This window comes from Mobula hypostoma, chromosome 12 (assembly GCF_963921235.1).
Source record: "Mobula hypostoma chromosome 12, sMobHyp1.1, whole genome shotgun sequence".
In the NCBI taxonomy this organism is placed as follows: Eukaryota; Metazoa; Chordata; class Chondrichthyes; order Myliobatiformes; family Myliobatidae; genus Mobula; species Mobula hypostoma.
Window position 1 is genome coordinate 82203296 of NC_086108.1, and position 18470 is coordinate 82221765.

The 18470-nt window shown below is 42.9% G+C and overlaps 1 protein-coding gene across 2 annotated transcripts in view; it reads left to right on the top strand.

Annotated features, from left to right (window-relative positions):
- The window catches only part of pars2 (prolyl-tRNA synthetase 2, mitochondrial), a 32116-nt gene continuing 13646 nt past the window's right edge, over nt 1–18470 (top strand). For both annotated transcript variants that reach the window (XM_063064502.1, XM_063064504.1), the window contains exons 1-6: nt 1–594; nt 2317–2372; nt 2571–2686; nt 11273–11391; nt 17089–17250; nt 17947–18099. In XM_063064502.1, coding sequence (XP_062920572.1) covers nt 19–594; nt 2317–2372; nt 2571–2686; nt 11273–11391; nt 17089–17250; nt 17947–18099 — 1182 coding nt within the window. In that variant the 5' untranslated portion in view covers nt 1–18. The remainder of the gene's footprint in view (nt 595–2316; nt 2373–2570; nt 2687–11272; nt 11392–17088; nt 17251–17946; nt 18100–18470) is intronic.

An 18470-nucleotide genomic window follows, 5' to 3' on the forward strand; every position in this document is an offset into this window, starting at 1 on the left:
CCCCCTTTTGAACCGGAGATGGGGGAATCTCCAGATCAGGACATTGAGATCCTCATTAAGGAGATGGACTACATCCCGGGCCACTTCCACCTGGAACTGAATTTGAACTCCGAGCTGGAGCAACCGGAGCGGCTGCGGCGGAGGGACGGGCAGCTGAAGCGGGAGAGCCTGAGGCAGGAGATGCCGCATCCAGCCCAGCGCTTCGCCCATCGCAACCTGCTCGGCGTCTTCGCTTTCCACCTGGACGAGTACCAAGCGGCCGAGGAGCTCTTCTCCAGCGTTTGCCAAGAGGAACCGGGCAATCTCAATGCTTGGGCCAACCTGGCCTACGTGTATGACCGGCTGGAGAGGGAAGGGCTGGCGGCCAGCTGCGTGGAGCGGCTGTCTCGGCTTATGGGGCTGAAGCGGGGCGAAGAGGGCGAAGAGGGCGAGGACTCCGAGTCCTTGCTCCCGCTCCGCGCCGCCCGCTGCATAGCCGAACACGCCTTCGCCAGCGCGTTCGACGTGGGACTGCAGAGCGAGGAAGATCACGCCTGCAAATTGCGCACAGCCATCAGGCTCTACGACAAAGCTTTGACATACGGCAGGGACCAGGTGAGCGAAAGTCAGCCACCTTGCTCCACTCGGTGAAGAGTGTGCCGGCACAACCCAGGAGCCCCGCGCAGGGTCTGTGCACTCCAGTCCTGATGCGGGGTTTCGATCGAAATGTCAATTCCTTTCCTCACACCGATGCTGCTCGACACACTTGGTTCCTCCAGCAGCTTGCTTGTTGCTCCAACAAACCACCCTCCCCCGTTCATTTTATATTTTAAAGAAGTTTCACAATAATATTACAGGTAAAATGTTGAAGATTCTGCATCACATTTCCCCACAAATACACCATTCATCCTCAGCTAAGTAATGAAACTAAACTCATTTAAAAGTTCTGGATTTTTTTTCCAACCTGAAAGTGAGCTGCAAACTTTTCGGGAGGAACTGAATACGTATATTCCCGAGTAGGCAGTAGGAACGGAGCTGAGAAGTTGGAATGATTAGATAACTTTTTACAATAGCTGGCATTGGCACGACTGGCCAAGTGACCCTCTGTATTGTAGTATTGAAGTAATTGTGTTTATGGTCAGACGACACATGAAACAAAATGTGGCAAAAGGTGTATGAGAGTAACCAGAGAGAAGTGGAAGAGAGCTCTGTAGATGCTATGGCCAAGAAAGCACACTAGTGCCTCAACTTCAGAAGGATGAGGAATTTCAGTATGCCTGTGATGACTCTCCAGTATTTGCAGATCCACTCTAAAAAACATTCTATTTGGATGCATTCACAAATAAGAAAAAATCTGCAGATGCTGGAAATCCAAGTGATACACACAAAATGCTGGATGAACTCAGCAGGCCAGGCAGTACCTATAGAAAAAAGTTCAGTCAACGTTTCAGGCCAAGACCCTTTTTCCATACTTTTTTCCATAGATGCTGCCTGGCCTGCTGAGATCCTCCAGCATTTTGTGTGTGTTACTATTTGGATGCATCACAGCTTGATATGACAATTGCTCTGCTCAAGAGCAGAAGAAATTTCAGAGAGTTGTGAACTCAGCCCAGTCGTGTCATGAAAATCAGCCCCCCCCCCCCATTGATACTGTCTATACTTCCCACTGCTTCAGGAAAGCAGGCAACATAGTCAAAGCCCTCCCCTCATCATTCACTTTTCTGCCTTATCACATTGGGTAGAAGATGCACATACTACCAGACTCAAGGACAACTTCTATCCCGCTGTGATAAGATCCTTTAGCAGACCTCTTGTACCATAATGGTGAACTTTTGCTCTCTCAATCTATCTTGTCAAAACCCTTGTCCTTTATTTGTCTACCTCCACTGCACTTCATCTATATCGGTAACACTATATTCCACATTTTGTTCTTCATTTTCCTTCTTACTCTCGAGATGTCCTGATGAAGAGTCTCAGCTCGAAACATCTTCTGTTTGCTCTTTGCCATAGATGCTGCCTGACCTGCTGAGTTCCTTCAGCATTTTGTGTGTGTTGCTTTAGATGTACTTCTGTTTGGAATGATCTGTCTTGATGACATGCAAAGGAAAGCTTTCCACTGTATCTTGGCGTATGTGACAATAATTAACCAATTACCAATAATTGTTCTCTAGTTGACGTACAATCAATGGTATAAACTTAAGCCTTGTGGTATGTATATTTAATAAAGTATTCTTGAGTTTTCACTGTAAACACGTACTCCAGCAAAACTGTGATGGGTGAAAGGCCAACATACTATACACACAGTAGGTGTTTTATAGTTTTATTTCTTTATTACAGATACCCTCAGAGGAAAAAAGGAGTTGGTATTTCACAATGGCCACCATGTACATTAGGTAAGGAAAACTAAAAATATCTCCACTTGACCTGTCAGTACGAATGACATTTACCTGTCTGTGCGTGCCCTTCTAGCTCTCCAATCCTGTTCTTGGTGGCACCTGAATGAGTTTGGTTGTGAGACGATAATTTAATTTAATTTAATTTAATTTAAGGCAGGAAGTTTTAGCTTTCTTCTCTTGCTTTTCTTCTGGTAGACTGGATGGAATGTTAATGAACAAGGAAACACCTGCTCAGAGACGCCTGCTGCCTTTCAGTAGAGCTTTGGTGTTACTGCGGGAAGTGCTCGAGTCTGACAGTGCTGAATATCGAGGTAGCATAACATGCTGTACGCTTAGTAGTAAATTGACAAAGAGTATGGAAAGTCATATCAAAGTACCCTGGTAGATCTTTTATTAATTATATTGTTATTACTCCTAACAAAAAGAAACATCACAAAACACTGATATCATGAAACTCATTAATTATTACTTCTATTTGCATTTTTATGTCACATACTTTCCTGCTATTTGTTGGAACCACAGCTGATTAGATCAGGGGACAAAAGGCAAATTGAAGAGTGAAGATAGTGGTGCCCTGCAGCCCTTGCCGCTCCACTCTGTATTGTTGGTGGGATGAGATAATGGCAAGGGGTGTTGGATCCGGTCAATGAACTTGGATGTGGTACAGAAACAGGAGCTAAGGAAATTAACAGTTAAGCACAAGAGATTCTTGAAATCCTGAGCAACACACACACAAAATGCTGGAGGAACTCAAAAAGTCAGGCAGCATCTGTGGAGGGAAGAATACAATCATTGTTTTGAGCCGATACCCTTCATCAGGACTGGTTTATAAAGATTATCCTATAAAGTGATTTATACATTGTAAGTTTAAATTTCAATAGAGATTTCAGTAGAAATTTGGCAATTGTGTAGTTAAAATTGCCCTGTCATTTTATCCACTGGAATCCCACTGCCTTCCTACTGTTACAGGTGGAAATGGAAAGCAGATAGGGTCATAGAGTCACAGTAATCTACAGCACAGGAGCAGCCCTCTGGCACATCTAGTCCGTGCTGAACAATTTAAACTGCCTAGTCCCATCGACCTGCACCCAGACCACAACCCTCCGTACCGCTCCCATCCATGTACCTATCCAAACTTTCCTTAAACATTGAAATCAAAATCACATCCACCACTGGTACTGGTGCTTCATCCCACACTCTCACCACCCTCTGAGTGAAGAAGTTTCCCCTCACATTCTCTGTAAACATTTCACCTTTCATCCTTAACACATGACCACTTGTTGTAGTCTCACCCAACCTCAGTGGAAAAAGCCTGCTTGCATTTACCCTATCTATACCCCTCATGATTTTGTATACCTCCATCAAATCTCCCCTCAAACTTCTACACTCTAAGGAATGAAGTCCTAACCTATTCAATCTTTCTGTATAACTTGGGTCTTCCAGAACTTGCAACATCCTTGTAAATTTTCTCTGGACACTTTCAATCTTGTTAACATCTTTCCTGTAGGTAGGTGACCAAAACTGCACACAATTCTCCAAATTATGCATCATAAATGTCTTATACAACTTCAGCATAACATCCCAACTCCTGTACTCAATTCTTTGATCTATGAAGCCAATGTGACAAAAGCTTTCTTTATGACACTATCTATCTGTGATGCCACTTTCAATGAATTATAGACCTGTAATCTCAGATCGCTTTGTTTACCACACTCTTTAGTGTTCAACCACTCACTGTGTAAGACCTACCCTGGTTGGTCAACACCTTGCACTTGTCTGTTTCTCCACCCGGTCCAGATCCCATTGCAAGCTTTGATAGTCTTCCTCGCTGTCCAGTACACCCCCAATCTTGGCGTCATCTGCGAATTTGCTGATCCAGTTATCCACATTATCATCTAGATCGTTGATATAAGTGACAAACAGCAGTGGGCAAGCACCGATCACTGTGGCACTACACAGGCCTCCAGTAATGAGGCAACCATCTATTACCACTCTCTGGTTTCTCCTGCAAAGCCAGTATCTGTAGTTAGGATTTTCTCAGCTTCATATTGCTGAACCTCAGGGAGTTGCTACCCACCTGGGTTCCTGCAATTTGTGTTCCAGTTCATAACTGGTCCAAATCGGTAAGTACATGGTGACCTGGCTATTCCAGGACTTGAGCCCAGAAAACCCCTTAATGCATTTTTCTTTAAATAAACAAACAATTATATTTCATTTCTAATCCACCCTGAATAGGAACATAATCTGTGTGTTGTATGACTACAATACATAGCTATAATTTCCAAAGTGAGAGAATCTAATGCTGTCTGCCATCGGTTAAGTCCACCCTGTCATGTTCAGGGTTCCAAATAAATTTTGCTTCATAAGACCATAACACAAAGGAGCAGAAGTCGGCTATTCGGTCCATCGAGTCTGCTCCGCCATTTTATCATCATCTGATCCATTCTTCCATTTAGTCCCACTCCCCTGCCTTCTCACCATAACCTTTGATGCCCTGGCTACTCAGATACCTATCAACCTCTGCCGTAAATACACCCAATGACTTGACCTCCACTGCTGCCCATGGCAACAAATTCCATAGATTCACCACCCTCTGACTAAAAACATTTCTTTGCATTTCTGTTCTGAACAGGCGCCCTTCAATCCTTAAGTCATGCCCTCTCGTACTAGACTCCCCCATCAAGGGAAACAACTTTGCCACATCCACTCTGTCCATGCCTTTCAACATTCGAAATGTTTCTATGAGGTCTCCCCTCATTCTTCTAAACTCCAAGGAATACAGTCCAAGAGCGGACAAACGTTCCTCATATGTTAACTCTCTCATTCTCGGAATCATTCTAGTGAATCTTCTCTGTACCCTCTCCAACGTCAGCACATCCTTTCTTAAATAAGGAGACCAAAACTGCCCACAGTACTCCAAGTGAGGTCTCACCAGCACCTTATAGAGCCCCAACATCACAACCCTGCTCCTATACTCTATTCCTCTAGAAATGAATGCCAACATTGCATTTGCCTTCTTCACTACCAACTCGACCTGGAGGTTAACCTTAAGAGTATCCTGTACGAGGACTCCCCAAGTCCCGTTGCATCTCAAAACTTTGAATTCTTTCCCTATTTAAATAACAGTCTGCCCGTTTATTTCTTCTGCCAAAGTGCATAACCATACACTTTCCAACATTGTATTTCATTTGCCACTTCTCTGCCCATTCTTCCAATCTATCCAAGTCTCTCTGCAGACAATCTGTTTCCTCAGCATTACCGGCCCCTTCACCTATCTTCGTATCGTCAGCAAACTTAGCCACAAAGCCATCTATTCCATAATCCAAATCGTTGATGTACAATGTAAAAAGAAGTGGCCCCAACACGGACCCCTGTGGAACACCACTGGTAACCAGCAGCCAACCAGAATAGGATCTCTTTATTCCCACTCTCTGTTTTCTGCCAATCAGCCAACGCTGTATCCACATATGCAATTTTCCTGTAATTCCATGGGCTCTTATCTTGTTAAGTAGCTTCATGTGTGGCACCTTGTCAAAGGCCTTCTGAAAATCCAAACATACAACATCCACTGCATCTCCCTTGTCTAGCCTACTGGTAATTTCCTCAAAAAATTGTAACAGGTTTGTCAGGCAGGATTTTCCTTTAAGGAATCCATGCTGAGTTCTGCCTATCTTGTCATATGCCTCCAGGTACTCCATAACCTCATCCTTGACAATCGACTCCCAACAACTTCCCAACCACCGATGTCAAGCTAACAGGTCTATAATTTCCTTTTTGCTTCCTTGCCCCTTCTTAAATAGCGGAGTGACATTTGCAATCTTCCAGTCCTCCGGAACCATGCCAGAATCTATCGACTTTTGAAAGATCATCGCTAATGCCTCCGCAATCTCCACAGCTACTTCCTTCAGAACACGGGGGTGCATTCCATCTGGTCCAGGAGATTTATCTACCTTCAGACTATTCAGCTTCCTGAGTACTTTCTCTGTAGTAATTGTGACTGCGCACACTTCTCTTCCCTGCCACCCTTGAGTGTCCAGTATACTGCTGATGTCTTCCTCAGTGAAGACTGATGCAAAATACTCATTCAGTTCCTCTGCCATCTCCTTATCTCCCATTACAATTTCTCCAGCATCATTTTCTATTGGTCCTATATCTACTCTCACCTATCTTTTACTCTTCATATACTTGAAAAAGCTTTTAGTATCCTCTGTGATATTATTTGCTAGCTTCCTTTCATAGTTAATCTTTTCCCTCTTAATGACCTTCTTAATTTCCTTTTGTAAGGTTTTAGAAACTTCCCAATCCTCTGTCTTCCCACTAATTTTTGCTTCCTTGTATGCCCTCTCCTTTGCTTTAACTTTGACTTTGACTTCTCTTGTCAACCACGGTTGCATCCTTTTTCCATTTGAAAATTTCTTTTTTGGAATATACCTGTCTTGCACCTTCCTCACTTCTCGCATAAACTCCAGCCACTGCTGCTCTGCCGTCTTTCCCACCAGTGTCCCTTTCCAGTCAACTTTGGCCAGTTCCTCTCTCATGCCACTGTAATTTCCTTTACTCCGCTGAAATACTGACACATCAGATTTCGGCTTCTCTTTTTCAAATTTCACAGTGCACTCAATCATGTTATGATCACTGTCTCCTAAGGGTTCCTTCACCTCAATCTCTCTAATCACCTCCGGTTCATTACACAATACCCAATCCAGTACAGCCGATCCCCTAGTGGGCTCAACAACAAGCTGTTCTAAAAAGCCATCTCGCAGACATTCTACAAATTCTCTCTCTTGAGATCCAGTGCCAACCTGATTTTCCCAATCCACTCGCAAGTTAAAATTCCCCACAATTATCATAACACTGCCCTTCATGTTGCTGGAAGTGAAAATTACTGATGTTGTGATGTGCAAAACTGTATAATGGGAACAGAGTAAATGGGGAATATAATTCTGGACCTTGGATTGCTAGTGTGAAAACAGTGAAGTTATTGCATTGGTATTTATTAATTCAATATTATGTGGGTGTTTCCAATGCGGATCAGGGGGAAATGGTATTGATATAGAAACAGAGCTGGAAGTGGGCAAAAGAACTTCCAAATCTTCTGCTGTGGAGAGAGTGAAGAGCAAAAAGTTCCTTGATCTGCACATATGGGTGATCTTATCTGGACCCACAACCTCCTCACTAGAGAAGAAGGCACAACAGTGTCTACATCTTCTGAGGAGATTGAGGTGTGCAAGGCTCCCTGTCCCCATTTGAACAACTTTCTACAGGAGCACCATCAAGAGTGTCCCATCTGACTGCATCATTGTATGATAAGGAAGCTGCAAGGCATCAGACCACAAGACCCTATAGTGGACAGTAAAAACCGTGGAGAGGATCATCGGGGTCTCCCTCCCTCCCCCCTCCATTGGTGACATATACCAAGAGCATAGCAGACGAAGGGCCCAAAGCATTGTTGAGGATCCCTACCACGCATCCCACAATCTCTTTGACTCACTACCCTCAGGAAGGAGGTACAGAAGCATCAGGACTAGGACTGCCAGACTGGGTAACAGCTTCTTCCATCAGGCAGTGAGATTAATGAACACCCTGCCACCACCGAGGTCTCGTCACTAGGACAGCAAGCTTCTTACTTTACTGTTTCCTGTTTACCTGTGCTGCTCTTTACAACATGCCTCTTGAATTATATGTTTCAACTTACTTATAGTATAATATTTCGGTTTATGTGCTGTGTGTGATATATGTTGTGTGGATGTACCGTGGTCTGGAGGAACGTTGTTCCATTTGGTGGTACTGTGCATATGTACAATCGGATTACAATGAACTTGAACTTCAAACAATCAAAATTGATAGAAAATGAATGTATACTTGTAATAAACAACAGGAATTCTGCAGATGCTGGAAATTCAAGCAACATACATCAAAGTTGCTGGTGAACGCAGCAGGCCAAGCAGCATCTATAGGAAGAGGCGCAGTCGACGTTTCAGGCCGAGACCCTTCGTCAGGACTAACTGAAGGAAGTTCACTCTTCCTTCAGTTAGTCCTGACGAAGGGTCTCGGCCTGAAACGTCGACTGCGCCTCTTCCTATAGATGCTGCTTGGCCTGCTGCGTTCACCAGCAACTTTGATGTATGTTGCTTGTATACTTGTAATAGATGGTTTTCAGTGCGGGAAAGTTATTTTGCAGGTAATTGGCAGGTATCACATTGTTCTTCTGAAGCAAGCTCTTGGGATTGAGGAAGACTTGCATCTCTTCTAGTTTTATGGGTTCTCAGTTGGTTGATGAGGCCAGTGTGGGAAGCATGAATGTTTCTATAAATGGGGCAAGAGGTGATGTGCTTCCTTTGTCACTTGTGTGAGGCTTCTGTGCTCTTGCATGCATGGTCCTGAGGTTCTCAATATTATCCCAAATGCTCCTTATCTACTTTTAGCGGTTCAGAGATCCCTGGAATTTAGTGTGTGTGGCTTTTCCACAGAGGCTTTGAAAACCTGCTTTACCCTCCCCTGCCTGCTATTTGCTCTTTTCCCACAACAGACTTAAAAGAGATTGCCTGTCTGAGGAGTCTGTTATCGGACACATGAATGACATGGCCTGCCAAACTTTGCTAGTGAATGTAACTAGAACCTCAGTACTGGTGATGTTGGCCTGAGAGAGGAGACCAACGTTAGTTCCATGATTCTGACAGTGAATTTGGAGCACATTGCAGAGACAGCATTGGTGTTATTTTTGAAATGCCTTGAGATGGTTGCTGAAGATATTTGAGAATGTGGAAGCACGTGGGATGTCGGGGATTACTGCTGCCTGGTAGACCATGAGCTTCATGCTAGGTCTGCGTTCTTGCCCTTTGAATATCCTTTTGCTGACACAGGGAAGCTAGTGGTGAATTTCATCATCAGTGTCTGCCTTTTACTGAGAGGTGACCCCTGAGGTATGGGAACAAGTTCACATTTTCCAGGTCTCACCATCAATGTTCCCTCTAATTTGTAATGACCAGTGTGCACAAAAATCTTGTGCTGTGCAATTTTTTGCCCAGTGGCAACATGTGCACACTGAATTTTTAAGTGGAAGTAAACCTGAAGCTATTCTAAGAATAATAAACCACCAAGTCCAGTTTGTTGTTCATTGTTTAAAACAAATAAAATAACTGTCAATAAGAACATTGATCTCCTCTGGGTTTGATCATTTTCACATTCGTTCATCTGCATTCTCACAAAACATATGTAGCAGGCCTGTAGTGAGTAATGAAGGATTTTCTCACTGAAGTTTTTGCACACTGTCCATATGTGATTTGCTTGCTAAATGATGCTTTAAAAAGTCAAGTTTCCAAATACTACTCCACTTCTTCCCACTTGCAAATTCTCCAGCAACTTTTGCATCATGACAAAACACTCAGGTAACACCAGTTTCTGTATTGTACAGAAATATTTCTCATAGCTGCATGCTCCTGACCTCATGAGCTTTGGGTGCAGCAGTTTCTACTGTTTCATTAAGCCATTCAGCTTTAAATGAACTTGTTCCTTTGTGCTTCACTCCCTTTGTTTCTTTGGTATTCGACGTAGTGAATCAACAACTTCTTTAATAAAAACAGTATAAATAAGCCAGTTCTAAAATCCACAGACAAAGCATTGCAAACTCCACGTTGTCAACACTGTCTGCGTCAGAAACCAGAAAAGGAAATGTGATTGTGTATGACTATGAAGTATATTTAACAAGCCCACAAGCTAGAGTGTGACAACCTTTTGTGCGCAATTTCCTTTGTGCACTAGCAGCACACCATAACATAGCTCACCATGAACCTTTATTATCGGGGTGGGGATAGGGAGTTGATGGAATCGTAGGGGCAGGTTGATAGAGGGCCTTGGCCTTGCCGCTATTGTGTATGCCATTCCTCTCATACTTCAGTGAACAAGCTGATGGCACCAAGGGTAAACATTGTCTGCATGCTACAGCTCGAGCACTGACCTAGATTATGGAGTGTAGTTGCTGTAGTTCTGAAGACTTGTAGCACTCCCACAGGAAGTTTATAGGAGAAGAAGTGCAACATAGTGGCACGAAAGACTGAAAATATTGTAATGAGGATTCCTAGACTGCAGTGATCAAAAGTTAACATTTAATAAGCTTAGTTCATATCAAATATGCTGATTCACCTACATATGTTATTCCATGTAATGCATTTCATGGTAAGCCAGACAAGAAATTGACATTAACCAGCCAGTGAAATGCATGATGAGGAAGCCAATGGAGGAGCAGCAGATCTTTCATACAAACTTATGAAAGATATACAAAATTATGTGGTGTACGATTAGGGTAAATTTAAGCAGGCTTTTTTCCACTCAGGTGGGGTGGAGACTCGAACTAGAGGTCATAGATGAAAGGTGAAATGTTCAAGTGGAACCTGAGGGGGAGTTTCTTCACCCAGAGTGTGGAACAAGCTGCTAATGGAAGTTGTAGATGTGCATTCGATTTCAACATCTAAGAGAAATTTCGATACGTAGTGGATGGGACGGTTATGTAGGGCATATCGATGGGACTAGATAAGTTAATAGTTTGCACAGACTAGATGGGCTGAAGGGCCTGTTTCTGTGCTGCAGTGTTCTATGACCCTACGACTCTAAACCTTTGGATTTCAGGCATCTGCTCTTGCCTAAATTTTCCACAGCATCTGCCCACCAAGACATGGCTGGTTGTATTAGCCTCACCATCAGCTGGACAGCAATTTAAGGCAAGTGTGTGACATATATGATACATGCAGCTACGATGGAAAAACATAGTTGTCTGTAATATAAATAATTGTGGACTGTTATAGATTATTTGTAAAGCAGGATAATTATTTTCTGTTATACCTGTGGGCTTAAATTATAAGCAGCCAATTTCCTTTCTCCGGGTGTTCTCTTTTTTCCAGCTCTTGCTTGGTGCTACCTGGGAATGATGTTGAAGCAGGAGGACTCGTTCCCTGTGACTCCAATGGCAATCCATGATTGTGGCTTTTCTGGGACTGATCCGCTCAGCTGTTATGGACAGGTTAGCTTCAACAGAGTTAGCTTCGAGAAATTTGTTGCTTGGCACAGTTTAATCACCAATTTGTTGACAGAGACAGATAAAAGGAATGCAGCTCCTACAATAGAGGGGAAGTTCTTTCCCTGCACAGTACAGCTTCAATGTCCTAAAAGCACGAGCCTTTTTGTGATTCAGCTTGAATTAAAAGAAAGTTCAGCATTAAATATGGTTTATTGTCATAGATGAAGTGTTCATAACAGGATCTTAATCAAAAGGGGGAATTGAAAAATTGAACATTGACTTTTCTAACTTCCCTAAGCTAATGCCCCACCTCCCCCTCGTACCCCATCCGTTATTTATTTATATACACACATTCTTTCTCTCTCTCTCTCTCCTTTTTCTCCCTCTGTCCCTCTGACTATACCCCTTGCCCATCCTCTGGGTTTTCCCCTCCTCCCCCTTTTCCTTCTCCCTGGGCCTCCTGTCCCATGATCCTCTCGTATCCCTTTTGCCAATCAACTGTCCAGCTCTTGGCTCCATCCCTCCCCCTCCTGTCTTCTCCTATCATTTCAGATCTCCCCCTCCCCCTCCCACTTTCAAATCTCTTACTAGCTCTTCCTTCAGTTAGTCTTGACGAAGGGTCTCGGCCTGAAACGGCGACTGTACCTCTTCCTAGAGATGCTGCCTGGCCTGCTGCGTTCACCAGCAACTTTGATGTGTGTTGCTTGAATTTCCAGCATCTGCAGAATTCCTCGTATTTAAATTGAAAAATTGTGTTGGAATTTGGTATCTGTTCAAGTTCAAGTTTATTATCATCTGACTGTACATATATAGTAAATGAAACAACATTCCTCTAGACTAGTGGTCACCAACCTTTTTAAGCCCAAGATCCCCTACCTCGACCTTAGTGAAAGGCAAGATCTACCTACTAAATCGTTTAGAGAAAAAACAGCTCAGATTGTACTGCCAATTTGAGGCCTTTTATTTGGGCTAATTGTATTTGAATTACACAAAATACTTTTGTCAAACTTTCAAATTAATTCAAACAAGAAAACACTGTAATTAGCATATCTTTCTTTAAGAATATTACAATACTTCACACCTTTAATTCTAAGTTTCTTTATTTAATTTTATTTCAACACGAAAAATAAATTAATAAAAATTGACTGTTGCACTCAGTGTGATGACTGGGGCTGAATGCTTACTGCCAGTTCTCTGAAATTTGGCTCATAACTACAGACAGCCAGTCTGAGACAGTCTGTGAGGTGTCTGTCAGTAAGACAGCTCCTGTACTTAGAATTAATAAATTTTCATCTGTGAAAATTCAATTTCACATAGATAAGTTAACTGAAGTAGGCACTGACTTTCAGTGCTATAAAACCAACGCGCACACTGCACATTGCTAGGGCCCCATCAGTAGTAATTGCCACCAGTTTATGAATGAGGATGTCATTTTCACGGACATATTTTGGTCAATCGCCTCTGATCTGGGCCGACATTTACGTGCCGGGCGGCACCTAATTAATTAGCTTGTTTATTTTGGCTTTTTTCTTAAAGATGCGTTGGGTGCGTCCTGGCTACCGCTGCACCCCTGCATGCTTCGCGGCCCAGTATCAATCCGTGGCCCGGAGTTTGGGGACCACTGGCCTAAGAGACTGCTTTACAGTGAATCACAGAAAGGAAAGTGTTCCCATGGAGGCCAATGGAAGCACTATTAAGACACACTAAAAAGTTCACTAAAAGCCTTTGGCATCAAACCAGACACATAGGAACATCTCACCCAGGATCGGCTGAGTGACCCTCCATAAGGGTGCAGTGACACATGAGGAAGAAAAAGTCAATGCAGTCGAGAGACGTAGGCTGGCCAGGAAAGCCCGAGCCAGCGACCCCCAGTCCAATGTGGCTGCCATCTTTTGTTCACACTGCCAAAGAATCTTTAGTGCATATATTGGCCTCTCCAGCCATCTGTGCACTCACAGACCAGTCCAGCCCCTACAAATCATGGATGGCTAGAGTGGTTCTCATCTTTGCACGATGGATGAACGAGGGAAACAGTGAACAGCTCGCTGTCCTGATGACGAGACCTCAGTGGTGGCAGGGTATTCACTAGTCTCACAGGCTGAGAGAAGAAGCTATTGTCCTGTATGGCTGTCCTGGTCCTGATGCTCCTGTATCTCCTTCCTGTCAGCAGTGGGTCAAGGAGATTGTGGGATGGATGGTAGGGATCCCCAACAATGCTTCAGTTGAAGATTTGGCAACTGAAAAACATACACAGTAATTCTGAACTGGGCCAACATTTACATGCCAGGCGGCACCTAATTAATTAGCTCGTTTATTTCGGCTTTTTTCTTAAAGATGTACTGGGTGCATTCCGGCTACCGCTGCACCCCTGCATGCTTCACAGCCCGGTGGTTGGGGACCCACTGCACTACAGCACAGCAACAGGCCCTTCAGCCCATCTAGTTCATGCCAAACTATTAATCTGTCTATCTCATTGACCTGCACTACAGTTACTCAGCTTCATTACTTTAACAAGACCACTTAAAGCCGCAACTCTTCGTCATAGAGAATAAGGGAACAAAGTGCATAGGAACACCACCAACGACAGTTTCGTGTCTAAGTTGCACATGATCCTGACTTGGAAATATATCACCTTTCCTCCTTTGTGGCTGGTTCTAGGTCCTGGAACTCTCCAGGGAGTTACTTCATGAGAAAAATCTTAGTAGTTTGTGAAGGTAGTTCTCTAGTGCAGTTGGGCATGTGCAATAAATAGCATCAGTGAAGTAAGCACCCTCCAGTAAAATGAAGAAAAATACATAGAACTGAAATAGACATAAAAGATTCTGCAGATGCTGGAAATCCAGAGTAAAATGCTGGAGGAACCCAGCAGGCCATACAGCATCTATGGAAATGAATTAAACAGTTGATGCTTTAGACCGAGCCCCCTCAATAGAACTGAAGGATATCAGTAACCTGTCTTCTGGAAGAAAAAGCCAATTACTTTCAATGTGTGATTTTGAAAAGATGTGATTCACTAGAAAGAGGGAAAGAGAAAGAGGTTGATAGCTTATAATAAAAGATTGGCAAATCAAATGGCAGAGAAAGGAGATAGTTCCCATGAAGAGGAAAGCTTGTGCTGTCAAAGCCAGATTTTATTATAGGTAATTAAATGAAATCTAAAATCTGTCAGTTTCAAAATGGAGTACAAAGGCAAAGTTTGCAAGTGTTTCACCTTGTTTAAGAAAGGGGAAGGTGATAAATGTTGCAATGAAAGGCCAGTCAGGCCTGTGCTGATAATAGAGCAACTTTCAAATTTATTGACGTGCTGGTGGTACGTGAATTAACATTTGGGTAATTTCTGAAAGTTAGTATGGATTTCTCAATGACAGCTCATATTTGAGAAATTTCATTCAGTTAGTAAATGAAGTAACAAGATAGAGTGGGCAAGACCACTGACAAAATGTCAATAGAATTTTGAAATGTATGTGGTCAAGTGCCATATAATAAATGCTAGAAACAGTGGAAGAATGGGGTTCTGGATAATAAAGGGAAAAAATATAATAAGTATATTAAAGAGGTGGATGTAGACACTGGGATGTGGTTACTAAACCTGTGGATGAGATAATCAGGAAAGTAAGTTATGGAGGATTAGGAAGTTACAAAGGCATAATCAAGAGGTTAAGAAAATGCAACAAATGGAAGACGATGTGAAATGGAGAAATATGCAAATACCATTTTACTAGGGAAAATATTCTAATGGTGAGAGAATACTAATCACTAAGACAGAGGAGGATCTGATTGCCCTAATGCATGATTTGCAGAAGGCAATTTAAAGGCACAGCATTAATTTAGCAATGCCTTTAGACATCATTGTCGAATGTGGGAGGAACTCAATACAAACCGTGAGAGCCTTTTTTTGTTCTGTTGATGAGACTATAGTACTGTGTACAGTATTGGTCTTTTGATTTCAGAAAGGACATTCATTTCTTTAAAGTAAACCAGAGAAGGCTTACTGGATCTAGAATGGGTGGGATGTTTCTTGAATGAATGCTGAAGTGGCTAGGCATGTATCTCTCTGGTGGACTTCAGAAAAGCATGTGGTGACTTGACTGGAACATAAAATCCTGAGGGGTTTTGATCAGGAGATATGGAGAGGATGTTTCCTCAAAGAGTTAAAAACTAAAGCTGCTGAGAAAGATTGTGTCACCAATTCAAGGCAGAGATGAGTTGAAGTCTTTGAAATTCTGTTCCTGAAAGAGCAGTGGTAAGAGGGTAAGTGTGATAAGAAGGTAAGAGCGGTAGGTGCCTATCTATCTATTTATTTATTTTGAGATACGGCATGGTAAATGGCCCTTCCAGCCCAACGAGTCTGCACCACCCAGTTACACTCATGTGACCAATTAACCTATTGACCCATACAGCTTTGCACTGTGGGAGGAAACTGGGACACCTGAAGGAAACCCATGTGGTCACAGGGAGAACATACAAGCTCCTTACAGTCTGCAGAGGGAATTGAACCTGAATTACTGCCGCTGCAATAACCGTTACGCTATTGTGACTATTTCTAAGGCAGCTGCAGAAAGATACTTGAGCAGCAAGGGGGTGAAAGGTTACGGTGATAATGTGGAGTTGAAATGGTAATCGTTAGGTGTGATTTTGTTTACTGGAAGGGGAGGTTTGAGGGGCCGAGGGGCCCGCTGCTGACCTTCATTCATCTGACTATATGGCAGTCTTTTGAAACAGGTAGAATTCTGTGTCTATAAGTTGATTATGACCAGTTTATATGTGCTGATATAAATTTGGCGGGGTGACGGGTGGGGAGAAACAAAGAGTTGGTGGTTCCCCAGAAAATGGGATTGACCAGGAAGATGTTTGAAATGGCATTTTGAAAGATCACAGCCAAATGGGGCCTACAGTTTCTGATGAGGCTACATTCTGTTAACTAACACCTTCTAACAGCGGTAACAACCCTTAGAGATAAACACTCTTCTGGGAGCCAGGCAGTAACAAAATGCACTACAACTACAGTGAAGTGGAAAGAGGAGACAGCAGATGAGTGGGAAAGGGCCTCTAAGTATAGTGAAAGAGACTAAACCTTCTTGTTAGTGAAACGAATGGCAGGCTGTAGGCTCAATGTGACAGAAAGGGGCCTGGAGGCACGATATGGTCAAGGAAACGAGGGCCTGGCAGAGGACAGAGGACAGCCCCTACTGTCTCATCCAGGTGTGAGAATCCCCTTTTAGTTGAGCAATGCACAGTCAAATTTCACAAGGTGACCATGGACGTTTACAGTAGAAGAGCATGGGCAACAATCTTTCTGCAGATTGTCACATATCTCAGTGACAACACCTTAAAAAGTCTGAGCCTGCCAATAAGTTGCTCATCGGGGTGTTTAGGGTAGGATGAGGCATACTCTGAGAGTAGGCATATTGCAGATGGGTACGTCTCTGCCTCCAGCCTCAACCCATCCTGTATAACCAGTCATTGCCATAAAAAAGACCCAAGACATGGCAGATGCTAGATTCTGGAGCAACAAACAATCTTCTGGAGGAACTTAACGTGTTGAGCTGCACCTGCAGGGGGAGAGGAATTGTCAACGTTTTGTGTCAAAACCCCATATCTGATTTGGAACACTCCTCTATCTTGAAAACAGATAGAATGTGACATTTAAACAACTCTTACATATACATCTAATTTCTTTCTCTTTCGTGAATTTTTCAGGCTATTGAAACAGCAAAAACAGATCCACTTACTTTGAACCGGCTTGCCAAAGTTTTTCATTTCCTTGGGAAACAGGACATGGCAATTGGGATCTGTAACATGAGCCTCAATATTGTTCCAGACCCAAAATCTAACTGGCAAGCTTACAGCACTAGAGCGAAGGTATATGATTCTCAATATTATCAATGTTGATGGGTGTGTGATAGGTAAATGTGATGTATAACAAGTCAGGAAAGAAGGTATAGTGCCTAATGCCAGGGAAACACTGGCACCACTGGAATTGCCTGGTCTAACTTCACCTGGAAGGTACCTACTCTGACACTTTGGAAAGGATTTTGACAGTGGAACTGCACAACTTATGATGCCTTTCCATTTGCTCTTGAATTTCCTCATCATCTTCCTTCCTCTGCCTTACCCTTCACTCTTTCAGAAACCAACTACAGTATTGTAAGCATCTGCAAATGGATTTTGATAAATTAGGGTATGGGTGAATATGGCAAACTAGATTAACATATGAATGTGTGAGGTAACTGATTGCTGATGGCTTGCTATCCAAAGGTCAGGTAAACAGAAAAGTGAAATCACAAGAAATCAAAAATAGAGATTGGTAATTGGGTTATGAGACTTCAGCATGTTAGAGAAAAGAAATAAGGAATTGAGATAAAGCAAGGATTTATGAGAAAATTAAATGGGAGGCACTGGGGTACAGGAAGCTAATGGTAACCTCACTGATGAACAAATGAGATGGGATGAGAGTTTGCAAACTGCGGAAGATTTAATTCTGTTTGCAAAGTGTGCTCTTACTCTATATAGTTTTACTTCCACTAATATTTTTACTTGTCACATTTCTTTCTCCAGGTGTCTATAAAACAATATATTCATGACCTCGAGCGTGTTAAGATGGGTCAGAGTGGTGTGCCAAACAGACAGCTGCTATCCAGAGCAAAAACTGATTTGGATTTAATATTGCTTGTCTGCCCCTGTCTGAAAATTTACCTGGATATGGGACAGGTGAGCATTGACATTTCACATTTCAGTTTTTTCCAGTGGTGGCGGAGAGGCACCTAGGTCGGCGCCGACAGGATCTATTTTAGTTCACTCACTGACTAGTTAGGACGAGGTTACAACTTTACTCCTTGGGACGTAGAAGATTGAGGGGAGATTTGATAGAGGTATGTGAAATTATGAGAGATATAGATAGGGTAAATGCTAGCAGGCTTTTCCCACTGAGGTTGGGTTGGACTACAACTAGAGATTAAGGGTGAAAGGTGCAAAGTTTAAGGGGAACATGAGGGGAAATTTCTTCTCTCAGAGAGTTGTGAGAGTGTGGAGTGAACTACTGGTGCAAGAGGTGCATGCGAGCTTGATTTCAATGCTTAAGG